The following is a 13,052-nucleotide window of genomic DNA, read 5'->3' as shown; positions in this document are numbered from 1 at the left end:
TAATAATAACACGTACTGAATTGTGAATAGTTTAACAAATTGTTTATTTGAAGAAGGATGAATAAATGCCATAGTTTTACACAAGATTGTCCTTAGTTATTGTATTCAGATGCTGACTCATGGTCCCATGGAGCACTAATGCTTGAACAAATACTGTATGTTTCTGGTAAACTTATCATAATAGATCTCTGCAATATAGTAAATTAAGCACATAAACATTTGAAAACCAAATCTTAAGAATTGAGTAAGACGTGAGAGTGAGACGTAAATCATATTACATATCTGACAAAACACAAAGTTTGGCCTTTAAAAAAGGTACAGAACAAATTGATTGTTCTAGATTGGTACTTGTGTCGTAGACTACATGAACTATATCAGGAATAAGTAATGTTTTCAAACTTAACAAACCATGCAACATTTTTATAAAATCCCCAAAAATGTGAAATAACAGCTGTCATGTGTTACCTATTTAGGTGTTTAACACTTGTTCTTTACACTTTTTCTTTAGCTTCCCGTCTTTCCGGGTGGTTTAAGGGTCTTCTAGATCATTGAAAAGTTAAGCCACTGTAAACAAAAAACAAACACACAGCCACACACTTCTGTAACAATCTGTCTATCACCCTCCATTGCGCACAATAATACTTAAAGGAAATGCAAAAAACATTTTCACTGAGAAATTAATTCACTGACCTGTTGGAAGTCAAGCTCTATGAAGCCAGTCTCATGTGCATCAATCTTCTTAAAGACTCCTGTGTTATAAAGTCATTTATTAAATACAATATTTTTATTCAACACGACGCCATGCTGAATTTGACGCAGAAATGTGCTACATTTCCATTCTAACTGAATGGCCACATTGAGCGATGTTGTTTGCCCTGTTGGCAGCAGTATTTTCCACATAATTCTGATGCCAGTGAAGAGACCAGAGTTGAAATGTAAACATTCAGTGATTAAGAGGTTCTCCATGTTATGTGAGACAGATCACAGTTTGAATCTGTACACACCACCAGAACAAATGTTATGGATTTTATGGATAAATCCATATTTAGCCATATGCATATTTTATTAATTGATGAAATCTAAAATCAATTATTCAAAAAGAACACACACCCTTACAAAAGTCCTACACTGTAAAATAAATACAATTTACTTACTGAACATCATTTCCAGGCGCATGAGGCATGCCACAAAGTTGTCAAAGTCAATGGTCATGTCTGGTTCAGCATAGCGAGCTATCAGAAGCTGGTAGATGGGGTTATTCAGTTTAAAACCTGGAAAGGACCAAAACAAATCTTAGATTTTTGGAAAATTGTCACAAGTGAGAAAGTGGTGTATAAATACTCATTCTGTCAGCATAGCCCTTGACTAGTGCTCAAAGCATCCACAAATCAACACACAACAGATTGTCAGTTTTACAGAATAATTACTATACCTATCAACAAATGCCAACAATCCACTAAATCTTGACATTGACCAGTTGCAGTACATTTTGAAAGTATGTTGAAAGTTGTCTAACCATCTACTGACCCCTCAAAATTAAATGTATTTATAGTACAGTGCCGGAAAACACACCTGCTTCCTTCAAGGCGATACGCATCTCAGGTGAACTCATGGTGCCTGAGTTGTCCATGTCATTCTTCTTATAGATACCCTGCATGGAGCATAAAGAGTAATACATGAATCAGTCAATCAATCATCATCAATCATCGTATTATGACTCTCTTGGCCTCTCATTACAGTATTTAATCAATCATTAAAACTGAATGATGTAACCTAGTTCGGAAAAATATGAAAATGCACCATAGAAAATGCATAATCGTTTTCGTTTTTTAAGGTCACAACTGCACTCTCTCCTGGTTAGTCCTTACTGGGGCTTGGGAACCAAATGTCACAGGCTTCATTTATATATCATGTGTATCTCTGGTGTCTGTCCCTTCAGGCTATACCCACTGGTGTTTGATTGTTAAAGAATGGGCCTGAAATGCAATGTACCAACTGATGGCCAGCTATCTTACCAGGTATGTCTGCACCTTCTTCCAAAGAGTTGCAAACTCCCCCAGACCCAGCTTTCCATTTCCACTGTCCTTCTGTCATATTAAGTCTGATTCTGAACCGATTAGAGACGGTAATAATTGTATCGTTTAAATGTTGTCATAAAGGCAACCAGACCCATTATTTAAGGGCTGACATGATACTGGACAAAAAAAGATAGGCCATTTCATAAATATGTTTTGCATGACTTTTCATTCTGAGTATAGTAAACACAGAAAGGATACGTCCATGAGATTCACCATGACTCGGCAGGTTTCGAGACTAAAGCCGTCTGTTTTAATGTCAGTTCCTGCAAGAAACAAAGCCAGATGTTGAGCTTAGAAAGTTGTTATTTCCATTTAGCCTGAAAACGTATATATGTCTGCAGAGCACCTTCACTTACGTTTGGCAACAATCTTATTCAAAATAGTTAGCAGCTCCGTTGCAGAGATCTCCATGTCCTATATAATATATCATCAATTAAACAAAGGAATAAGGTCAAACCAGCAAGCTCAAGATTTAGCCTACGAAGTAGGCATTGCCTGCATGAGCACTTTACAGTGATTTTAGTACATTTGCAGGTTCGTGTTATTACACAAACAATAGGGGTATGTATGTGGTGCGTCCATATGGATATGAGCACAGTCTAATTTAATAGGATTTGGTTTGGAAGAGATGACAGTAAAATACATATGATATTGTTTGTAAAATTATATTATTCTGCTGGGAGAGATATGGAACTGGCCCCTTCTCTTCCCCTTTCTATTAGTATTGCCAAATGTTAATACTTTACTCTTCATGAAATGAAACTTACTTTTCCAGCCAGCTTTGTAAACAACCCTCTAAACCCAGAATCCACCTCAGCATCAGACACAACATCCTGAAACACACACAAATGAAATTAGTTCACAATCGTCTTCAGTTCTTACACATTTGACACATGCAGTACGAGGTCCCAAGCTAGTTAGGAATTTTCCTGCACCAATGATCCCCAATTTAAATCACACCTATATCTTGACTATGGTAGTGGACTTACGTCATCCAATACTGCTTCCACAGGATCATCACAGGGTCTAGGGAAGAATTTGAGAGATACAAGTTTATTTCTCACCTTGAATTTAAAAAAAAGCGAATAATTCCAATGTAATCTCATGAACCAGGTCATGGACCGTGTAGGTAAACAATACACATACAATGCAACAACCCATTCGGTATAGAGCAACACATTTCCCCATGTCTTTTTCAAGCACATACACACAGCACCTTTTAACATTTTGCCTTAAACGCAAATGATCAAATCACATGCAAGAGTGAAACTACAAGCATTACACTGTCTCCGTCTGCTTCTCGGAAAAGACGCGGATGCAGAAGTCACCGTTCAGGTGCGGATCGTAGGTGGAGGGGACGATGAGGTACTCCCCAGGCGGCAGCTTGAATCGTGTGCTGACCTCTCGCAGGTTGATGAACGTTTCTGACCGAGCCTTCTGAGCGTGTGTCAGGAAGTAGTTTTTATCCAAGTGAACCTCCCTCTGGCCATGAAACTGACAGGAGACGAAACCAATCAGTAACGATGCATGTTGAACACAATGGAATGAACGTTGAATCCTTTGTAACAAAGGATTTTAATGTATCTGTTAAAACCGTCTGTAAAACAGATACTTGACTTCTGCACTTGTTCAGACAGCATTCAAGGAAGTAAACAGTTTAACCAATAACAGGGTTAGGCAAAGTACCACATTTGAGTGACAGGTCATTGAGCGCCTCCTCTGACCAAGTGAGAAGAATGTGTCATGTAGTGCTGACAAGATCAGCATACTGTATCTATGCCTTCTCTGGTCTATTCCTCACCTGTGCTGGAACCTAAGGAAATCAAAAACAATGAACATTTGAATTATTTATCAGATACATAGTTATCAATACTTAGTTATCAGTCATAACTTACAGTACCAGTCAAAAGTTTGGACACATCTTCAAGGGAAAATGTGTCCAAACTTTTGACTGGTACTGTACATGATTAGAGAGTAGCTTTAATAGTCTGCTGAACAATGATCTCACCTCGTAGATGGCGAAACCAATGGTGTGCATGTCCTCGCCTACTTTCCTCAATTTGCGACGATTTTTCTGGATGAGGCCCACTACAAAGCTGCAGCCTACTTCGTTGTCATCTGGGTCATCATCTTCCTCATCCAGCCTGATCACAAACTGAGGGTTCATCCAGAAGGTGTCTGTGGTAGAAATGTTTTCAATTGTTTATATTTATTACTTAGTTGACTTAATTAATCCTCGGAGGGAAATGTAATCGTCATAGTACATCAGATACATTACATTACAAGAGAACAGGTACATAAACACAAACATATTCATACACAAACATTATCAACACCACAGTGTGCAAACAGCAAAGCGATCAGAACAAAAGACACTGCCCCAGTTCAATAGCAGTCCATGTATAAATACTTATGATACAAGTGTAAATTGTTTATGATATATATTGACAAAACAACTTTGGAAAGACTACCTCATGCAAACCAACTATTTGGCACAATTAATTTATAAATAATTTCCAATTCTTCTGACTTAATCCTTTAACAGACGTAAGTTTTAAACACAACAATCCTGTCGGTTCCTGTGTGATTCCTTTCACTGTCTCCCTGAGTACTCACAAGGATGGTTCCTGCAGCCCCCCGCCGTGGAGCCCTTCCTCCAGCTGCCGTTGTAGTTACACACACTCCAGTGCTTCACCGAGTCATCGGTGATGGTGTCCGGTGTCAGCGTGCAGATTTCTATACGAGAGTAGTTCCTCAGGAACTCATTGAAAGACATCCTACATGGAAAAAAAGTGGAAGTGTGAGTCAAAGTCATTGTGCTAAAGAAATGATAAAGTGACAGACAACTGAAAATTATGTCATCAAGATCAGTGTGTTCTGTTTTAGAGGTTGATACATCAATTGGTATGTATAATTGGTGAAATACAGTAGTAATCCACTCTTCATTATCTAGAATAAAAAAGGAACATACCAGAATTCTCCATCTTCTGCTTTGATCACTGGACGCTCAGAGCTATCAACATAGTTCCACTCTGAAGAACTTCAGAGATATGACAGCATTTATTAAAATTCCAAGTTGAATATAGCAATGTGACACATAAATCATATTCATGTATACTATCTATTCTATCTATTTACTTGCTGTGGATGCTTTTCTTTCTGTATATGTTGAAAAAAGTCTTTAAATCAGTCAATGAACACACAATAGCATCTTAAATAGTAACGGTTGACTAGTTTTGTTGTTTATAGTGAGACCCACCCGTCACTCCATGCCCCAGTCCACTCCACCTGACCCCAGGGGTTACGCATCCTGATCAGCTTCTCCTTTCCTCCACGGTAGTTCACCTTCACATCAACACACACACCTCAGCTATGCCCCGAGTTGCGACCCATAAACACCTCACTACCAGAGTGACTACTACTCAGGGTTTCCCGCAGCACTTTTCAGTTAAGGCAGCCGACCTAAGCAACACACGCCTGCCGCCTTAACTACGTCATTTAAACTTAAAATTTATAGCAATATCCGCCATGTTACTCTGTCCTGTTTTACTCCTTTACGCCTACTCAAGTATACTGTAGTTACATTGACTTCAGAATTCTAACCATCCAGAATTAGTATCATTTGAGGTTTGTAATTTCTATTCAAGTTGAAAACATTTTATACTGTACATGGAGTACAGTTACCATCCTTGAGGGTTTAGGTTGGTTGAGGGGCAGTTCTATGGGCATATGTGAAGCCCTCTGTGACATCAGGGGTTTCCCGCAGCACTTTGCAGCGAAGGCGGCCGCCTAAGCAACACACGCCTGCCGTCTTAACTACGTCATTTAAACTTAAAATTTATAGCAATATCCGCTGTGTTACTCTGTCCTGTTTTACTCCCTTTCATTCCAAACCGTGACCAACACCAGTCTCCCTTCTCTGCAGAATGCATTAGTCTATCGCACATACGACCCCCCCCCCCCCCCCCCCCCACCCACCACCGGTCTGACGGCAAACCCCACCCTACCACCTTATCTAACACATTTTCTGCGGGAAACCTTGAACATTGCTTGTAAAAAGGGCTATACAAATACAATTTCACTTGATTTGGCCCAGGCAGTTTGGATGCAGTGACTCACCTCAACAGCTCCTGTTAAGGAATAGGCGTGGCCCTTCACCAGCTTCTGGCGAGTGACAGCTTCCGAATCAGAGGCACTGGTAATCTGCACCACAAAATAACAATAAATAACAAGATTCCACAACACCTGACACTAAGATACTTAATTTAATATATGTATTGGTTATGCAAAACTATTAGGCACCTTTTTTACATCCATGTTTACAGTTTGCACTGCTGTGTCAAACACTGCGTGCCTCCATTTTAGATATCACATTATATAATACACACACAGTTGTTGGGGTTATCAATCAAGGACGTACGTCAATGGAACATCCAAGCAGAGCTCCAGCATCCAGAGCTTTCCTGATAATCTGGAACATGTTTGTGGGAGCTGACTTCAGATCGTAATTCTCAGCAATGCCCCCGGTAAAATCCTCAAAGCCCTCCGTGGTGGAGCCCCCAGACAAGGCCTCGTAGCAGCCATTCACCCTGTAGGCAACACAGTTGTTCATCAGGAGATGTTTCAATCAATAGCATTAACTTGAAGAGGTGAATGCAATCAAGTGAAAGTATAGACATTCTGAACAATACTTTGTTGAGTTTTGGATTCATGTCAGTATACTGTATGGTGGAGAAACTCCTTAGGGCATCAGTTTCAGAAAACCTGTCTGTATTAAATGTTTTTGGATTACAGTCCGCTCACTTGGCATAGGCCTTCTCCAGCAGGGCGCTCCAGAACTCCGTCCCCTCAGCAGAGTGGACAAAGAGCAGCTCTCCATCTTTCACTGGCAGCCTGTCATCAATGACAACATCCACCCACTCGCCAAACTGCCAAAACTGCACGATATGGAGGTGTCAATTAGCCACATTGAAAACCTTTCAGCACTCTAATATCCCGCATTTTAAACATTCAGTTCAGAAACGTAAATATATCTTCAATAATAGAGTGGCCACAGACTGAAATGTATTGTTTAGGCCTACTTAAGGCCTACATTTACAACTAAATGATCAATAAAAGTGAAATTGACTGTTTAGATCAGAAGCATAATCAGATAACAGCAAGGGGCACAGACCTGAAAGTGAAAAATTCCAGCGTAAGTGTCTCCAAAGCCCTGCCCGCTGGGAACCACTCTGGCCAAGACATCCTCATTAAGGGTCAAAGAGGCAATGGCAGCCAAAAGCCAACAGTCACCTGATCAAGGAAAATATAAGATAAATAAACAAAAGGATTTCTGTGTATATTTGTGTACTAATTTGAATAAAGGAAAAGATCAAGAGCCCACAGATTTCCATTCGCACTTTGACATCTTGACAATGCTTCTAAATTGTGGGCCTTGTGACCAAAATAGCAATAGCACAAGGTTTTGTGATCGCAAGACTAATGCCAGATATCCAGACCCAAATCTCTGGTGTTACTAGAGATTAAGTGAAAGATTATTCAGGGCTGCGTTTCCCGAAAGCGTCGTTAACCTAAATTGATCGTAGAATCCATCGTACAACGAATCTTAGTTTTACGGGCCGTTCCCAAAGACATCGTAGCTAAAGTGTCTCTTGAAAATTCGTAGCTCTTGAAAGCGCATGGATTAGCCTACTCCTTGCGAGCATGTTTGGGAAACGCACGTAAGAAATATCGATGGTTTCGTTTTTTGCTCGATCGTTGCTACGATCCATCGTTATCGGAAAACGCAGCCCAGATTAGTACATCATCACTAGACTATACCTCTCAATTTTAACAAAGCAAGTATTTGCCACTGTAAAATCCTAACCCTAGCGGTGACCACATCAATATACAAAGCTTTGAATGAGGGGGGTCAGCCCTATGTTCCCACAGCCCTATGTTCCCACATTTCTAAGGATTTTTTTTTCACTGACAATTTAGAAAATTAGGCTCTGTGTTCCCACAGCCCTATGTTCACAGATTTATTTCCTGCTAGGGGTACCGGTGGAGCTAGCCACTGACTGTAGCCATAGCTGAATCCGAGGGGGAGGCAGACGTCTCCACACAAATACCATGTAGCCTCTTCAGCTAAATTAGCCGTGCTCCCTGTGTACTTTATAGCAGCACGACATATCTTGCCAATTGCATGGGTCTTGTCAAATTTCCCATCTTTCTTGTCAAATCCGGTGTTTCCAAACCTTGGATTTATTGCAATTCGTAGGGACACTCGCCCGAACACGCCTCCAACTCGCTGAAACTTGGCCGAGAGACTTGACGAGAATCGGCCACTGACAGCAGTGGAGATAAGAGCGCGCTTAAAGATCCTGTAAAGTAAATTCCATGTTTTGCTTCTAAGTACATTATATACGTGTGAAATGAGTTCCTGAAAGCATGTGCAAAGCGCTAAAACTTTGTCGCACTGAAACTGTGGAGTTAGACCGAAGAACAGTTTCTCTTCCGTTTTCAGATCAGGTTTTAATGGGCGGAGCCAAAAAAACGACTTATCTACATCATTTCGACCTCTCTACGTCAGATCACTGAATGGCTCCTCCTGCTGTGCTGTTATTTTAGCTTACATCACCTAGCTAGCTAGCTTCAGGATGTCTCCCACCACCCGCAACTGCATCTTCCCTGATGCAAGAACTCCAGCTGCGCTGCAACGCCATTTAAGTTCCCTATTGATAATGAAAGGAAAAATAGGTGGATAGATTTTGTGAAGAGCCACGCTCATGGAAAGCTTCGGATAAACTCCAACAGCCGCCTCTGCACTGACCATTTCATGGCGGACAGTTTTAACATAGACCAGAGACAGACGGGGTTCACCAACACACGGCTTCTCTTGCAGCGCGGAGCCGTACCGAGCATCGCCCCCCCGGTTCATCCTAGGTCGCACCTGGACCATCCACCGCCGCCAGCAGTTCAACACTCAGTTCTGTGTGCTTGTTATAATTATAATAGATCAGGGGAACATTTCATTTATATGCATCTGTATGTTTCACTCATTGAACATTGAAATCATTGAAATTCTATACTGTTTTGTTCGGCTTGATGTAGCGTCCATTATCTGGGTGGTAGGTAGGCAGCGAGGGGCGGAGCTTCAGTTCCTTCAGGCGACACGCCCCCCCAGCCTTTAACTGAGAAGGCTGCTGATTTTCTCACGATTTCAAAGCCTAATACATACTTGTCGTGGGGTTTTTTCCATTCGAATTTGGATGGGTAGTTAATAACACATTATTCTGTGGTGAACTTGAAACTCGTTTTTAATTCCACTTTACAGGATCTTTAAGAAACAGTTAGAGAGGAGAAATCTATCTAAATATAAAATTATTGGTCACAAATCATTGGTCACATTTCTAAATACTAAATGGTGTTCGCCTACACACGATTCTATATAAATACATCGGATTATACCAATGCAAAAATGTTAGAAACGATGCATCGCGATTCATCCCACATTGTATCCGGTGCACACTTTTTTGATCCGGGCCATCGCATTGTGAGCTTTTATGCCGATGCATCGATGCGAATCGGTGAATCTTCCCATCCCTACACTCTAACAATCACTGATAGACGGCCTACAATTTTATACAGCCCTATTTCTGATTCAGTGCCGCCACTGAATTTTTACGAAGACAGGCCTATTCTTAATTATTCTAAAGAGCAAGTTGCTGAATATTTTAATGTAATGAAGAACTCTACTGTTTGTTGTTTTATGAAGAGACAACTTGCGTTTTCACAAGTTAAATTTCCAGGTCAAAACCGTTAAAACAATATACACATGTTCTTTGCTTGTTTGCCCCTGTCCATCATTCGGGAGCGTGCCTATGTTCCCACAGCCCCTATGTTCCCACAGCCCTCTATTCCAACAGCCCTATGTTCCCACATTTGTAAGAGTTTTTTCAAAATTAAGGGTTCACCATTCCGTAGCTGGCGATTTGAAGGAGCTAGCTTTCAAACTCTCTTGACCCTAACCCTAATAGGAAGCTATTCTCCGAGAAACAAATCCCTGTTGTGTACGACAAAGTAAGACGAGAGATTTCTGCCGCCACTGTATCAGAAATAGGGCTGTACAAAATTGTAGGCCGTCTATCAGCAATGATTGAGTGCATGTCGGAGAATAGCACGGACACGCGCTTCACACCGCAGTTGAGATTGCGTGTGTGCGTCCTTGAGAACTGTAAGTAGTATAACTTACGTTGTCAGTTCATTTAAGCCTTTTATTGTATTAGTCTATAGTTCTTGCTAATTTAAATTAAGTTAACTGGTGATTTTCGTTGTTTGTATTCTTCCCCGGGCTAGCTAAATTGCACATGTCTGTTGATTCTATAGAAATTGCTGCCTTTGCTCACGTTTGTATTTTAAGTGCATTATTATGCTGAAGTAGTTTTAATTAATAAATAGTGGGTTTATTGTTATTAGCAGACAGTGTACATGCTTTCGAGTACCTTAATCGACCATTTACAATACGTTGTTACGTCAATTATTAATTGACAGCATTTGCCATTTAGGTAACCTATAGCCTACTTTATGAGTGGAAGGTCTCTTTAAGTAGCCTAACCTTATTGCTTTAGGGGAAATAGGACGAAAGTATGTGCAATATGACATTAGCTATTAGACTATTACATTAACCTGCTCCGAAATATAGGGTTAGAACTTTGTGTGTGTGTGTGTGTGTGGGGGGGGGGGGGTGGGGGGGGGGGGGGTCGGACAGTCCTGCCCCCACTGCTAAAAAAAATCCTAGAGGAAACACTGTCTTTCTACTGTATGCTTGAAACCACCGAACAAAAAATATTGTGTGGTTTAACTGAGGCACGCATATGGTGAGTCATCAGCCACTTCCTTGAATTCTGTAGGGGATGAATTGTGTCTGTCTCTGTGTGTGTGTGTGTGTGTGTGTGTGTGTGTGTGTGTGTGTGTGTGTGTGTGTGTGTGTGTGTGTGTGTGCGTGTGCGGGTGTGTCACCTTGCTCAGAGCTCATCAGATAATAACATTACATTTTTCCAAAATAACTTTTTCACTTCACAACTCCCACTTGAGCAAGTCTTCGAAAACATGTGGCACCTTTTAGACTCAGATAAACAATGGGCAAGCCCCTTCTTGTAATTTGAGGTTAGGATCAAATTTCAGTTGCATATTTGCACAACCAGACAAAACCTAACCCAAGTACCCAACCTAACCCTTCCGTACTGAACACATACCATGGGAATTTTTTTGAGGGTGAAGATGGTTTGTATCATATCTTTGGCATAAGAATTTATCCTAAAATAAACCGTGTTGGGGTCACAGAGAAGGGCTTATAAAATGCAAGAGAGCTGATACCCAAAGGGGTTTTTATGCAAGCTTTTCAAGTTAAGAATGTACAGTAAAAATGCCCTTGTTGTGAAGCAAGAGCAAGCTAATGTTACCTAGAGCTCCTTGACAGATATCCGTTCTGGTGGCACCTCCAACAATGAACTCTGGATGTGAGCACAACTCCTGGAAAAGGTTTTTACAGTCACAAGAAAGTAAAAGACAATTCCCCCTCTCTCTGTCCTTTTCTCTATTGGATTTACATATTAACAATCATGTACTGTATTAGATAGAAACTTTGTTTGTATAAAACTGTACATAAAACACCATATCAATCATAGATCAAATAGGCCTACTGTTTCGCTTGTCTCATACATTTGGTCAAGCGTCCCCAAAATATTATGCAATTTTCAGTCAATACCTTGGTTGTATAGCGCCTCCTTGTGGAAAGGACTTATACCTCCAGATACAGTAGCCTACTTGGCTATACTAGCTGGGACGTCAATATAAACTTTTACTAAAAAGAATCCACAGGCTACAGTACTTATATTTACATGATGTCACCAAAAATATATAAATACATAAATAATAATTATATATATATATATTATAATTATAACAGGGCATCCATCATAAACTATTTAACAACATTTAGTGTTTGATTACCGCACACTTAAATAAAGTAGGCTAGAGTAAGTTACAATAGGGACTCTCAAAGAAGTCTTAACTAAAACGGATCCTACCATTTCACAATTCATCAAGGCTTCGTTTTCTCAATAGTTACTCTATCCTTTATGGATCTTAGCTACGTGACATGGAGATGCGTAATGCGCGATAACATCATAATCCAACAACCATCCCAACAGCAACCAAATCATATGCATTCATAAATAAAGACGCACAATTGTAAGCATAACTTCACAGGTACTTACTCTAGGCCTTTTCCATACCACTCCTCTAGTTTTAGACGAGCTAGGGCCGAGTTCTTTAAAACCCAACGATTCGGGTGCGGCTGGAAAAGTTGGATCCGAAAATAGTCCACCTTGACTCAAACATTGGGCTCTGAGCGTGTCAAAGTCCTGATTGAGGTATTTCACAGCATTAGCGTTGGTGCCAAATCCTGCGGCCAGTGCCCTTTTTTTGGCGAGGGTAGACGCTACACCAGACATTTTTGGTGAAATGCTGTTTAACACTATCACCAAGAATGCACAGATGTTAAAGTTGCATGGAAACTTTTAAGCTGTGATTGTCCGTCTCCGCCCCACATCCAGGCGTGGCCTGTTTGATACAAGTTGCTGCGTGTTTTGACCAAAGCGACAAGGAAGACGAAACTATCACTAAAGCACATCACTTATGTTCTTTAAACCTGTTCATAATTCCCTTAAACCACAATTTGTATTGCATTTAATGCGAAGTTTCCAATGCGAAGTAAGGAATGTTGCAAAATATCGGCGTTTACGTATAACAATCCAACAGATAATTCTTTTTTACAAAATCAAAGATACTTAATCATTTGGATGTTCCCTGTCAGCCTCGTATCTTACTGGTGTAGTAGTAGCTAGCTGTATTCATAAATCTATGGTGTGACCGTGACCCACACACATGCACCCACCTGCAATTCAAGTTTATTGAACCTTTTAATCGGTC

The 13,052-nt window shown here is 40.5% G+C and overlaps 1 protein-coding gene across 2 annotated transcripts; it reads right to left on the bottom strand.

Moving 5' to 3' along the window:
- Positions 1-27: 27 nt before the first annotated feature.
- LOC134008523 (calpain-2 catalytic subunit-like) lies at positions 28-12,655 on the bottom strand. Of its 2 annotated transcripts, none has more exons than XM_062447940.1 (21): positions 12,338-12,655; positions 11,522-11,591; positions 7,252-7,370; positions 6,882-7,015; positions 6,499-6,667; positions 6,198-6,281; positions 5,338-5,423; positions 5,050-5,118; positions 4,695-4,855; positions 4,087-4,256; positions 3,880-3,891; positions 3,361-3,572; positions 3,068-3,104; positions 2,846-2,911; positions 2,435-2,492; positions 2,277-2,341; positions 2,016-2,087; positions 1,573-1,651; positions 1,155-1,271; positions 691-749; positions 28-564 (listed from the first exon to the last, which is right to left on the bottom strand). In XM_062447940.1, the coding sequence occupies exons 1-21, from the start codon at positions 12,572-12,574 to the stop codon at positions 541-543; spliced, it is 2,100 nt and encodes a 699-aa protein (XP_062303924.1). In that variant the 5' UTR covers positions 12,575-12,655; the 3' UTR covers positions 28-540. The 2 variants fall into 2 exon arrangements, with proteins under 2 accessions (XP_062303924.1, XP_062303923.1); XM_062447939.1 differs by having other exon boundaries at positions 2,016-2,084; positions 12,338-12,653.
- Positions 12,656-13,052: the final 397 nt, after the last annotated feature.

The sequence above is a fragment of the Osmerus eperlanus genome, chromosome 22 (genome assembly GCF_963692335.1).
Source record: "Osmerus eperlanus chromosome 22, fOsmEpe2.1, whole genome shotgun sequence".
NCBI classification, from domain to species: domain Eukaryota; kingdom Metazoa; phylum Chordata; class Actinopteri; order Osmeriformes; family Osmeridae; genus Osmerus; species Osmerus eperlanus.
This window is presented reverse-complemented; position numbering and strand designations above follow the sequence as displayed.

Bases quoted from the DNA above. Each gene is read 5' to 3' on its own strand.
- LOC134008523 (XM_062447940.1), bottom strand. From the start codon at position 12,574: ATGTCTGGTGTAGCGTCTACCCTCGCCAAAAAAAGGGCACTGGCCGCA. The intron at 6,668-6,881 runs GTGAGCGGACTG...TGTTGCCTACAG, and splicing joins CTGGAGAAGGCCTATGCCAA to GGTGAATGGCTGCTACGAGG. The intron at 2,912-3,067 runs GTAAGTCCACTA...TGTGTGTTTCAG, and splicing joins TGGAAGCAGTATTGGATGAC to GATGTTGTGTCTGATGCTGA.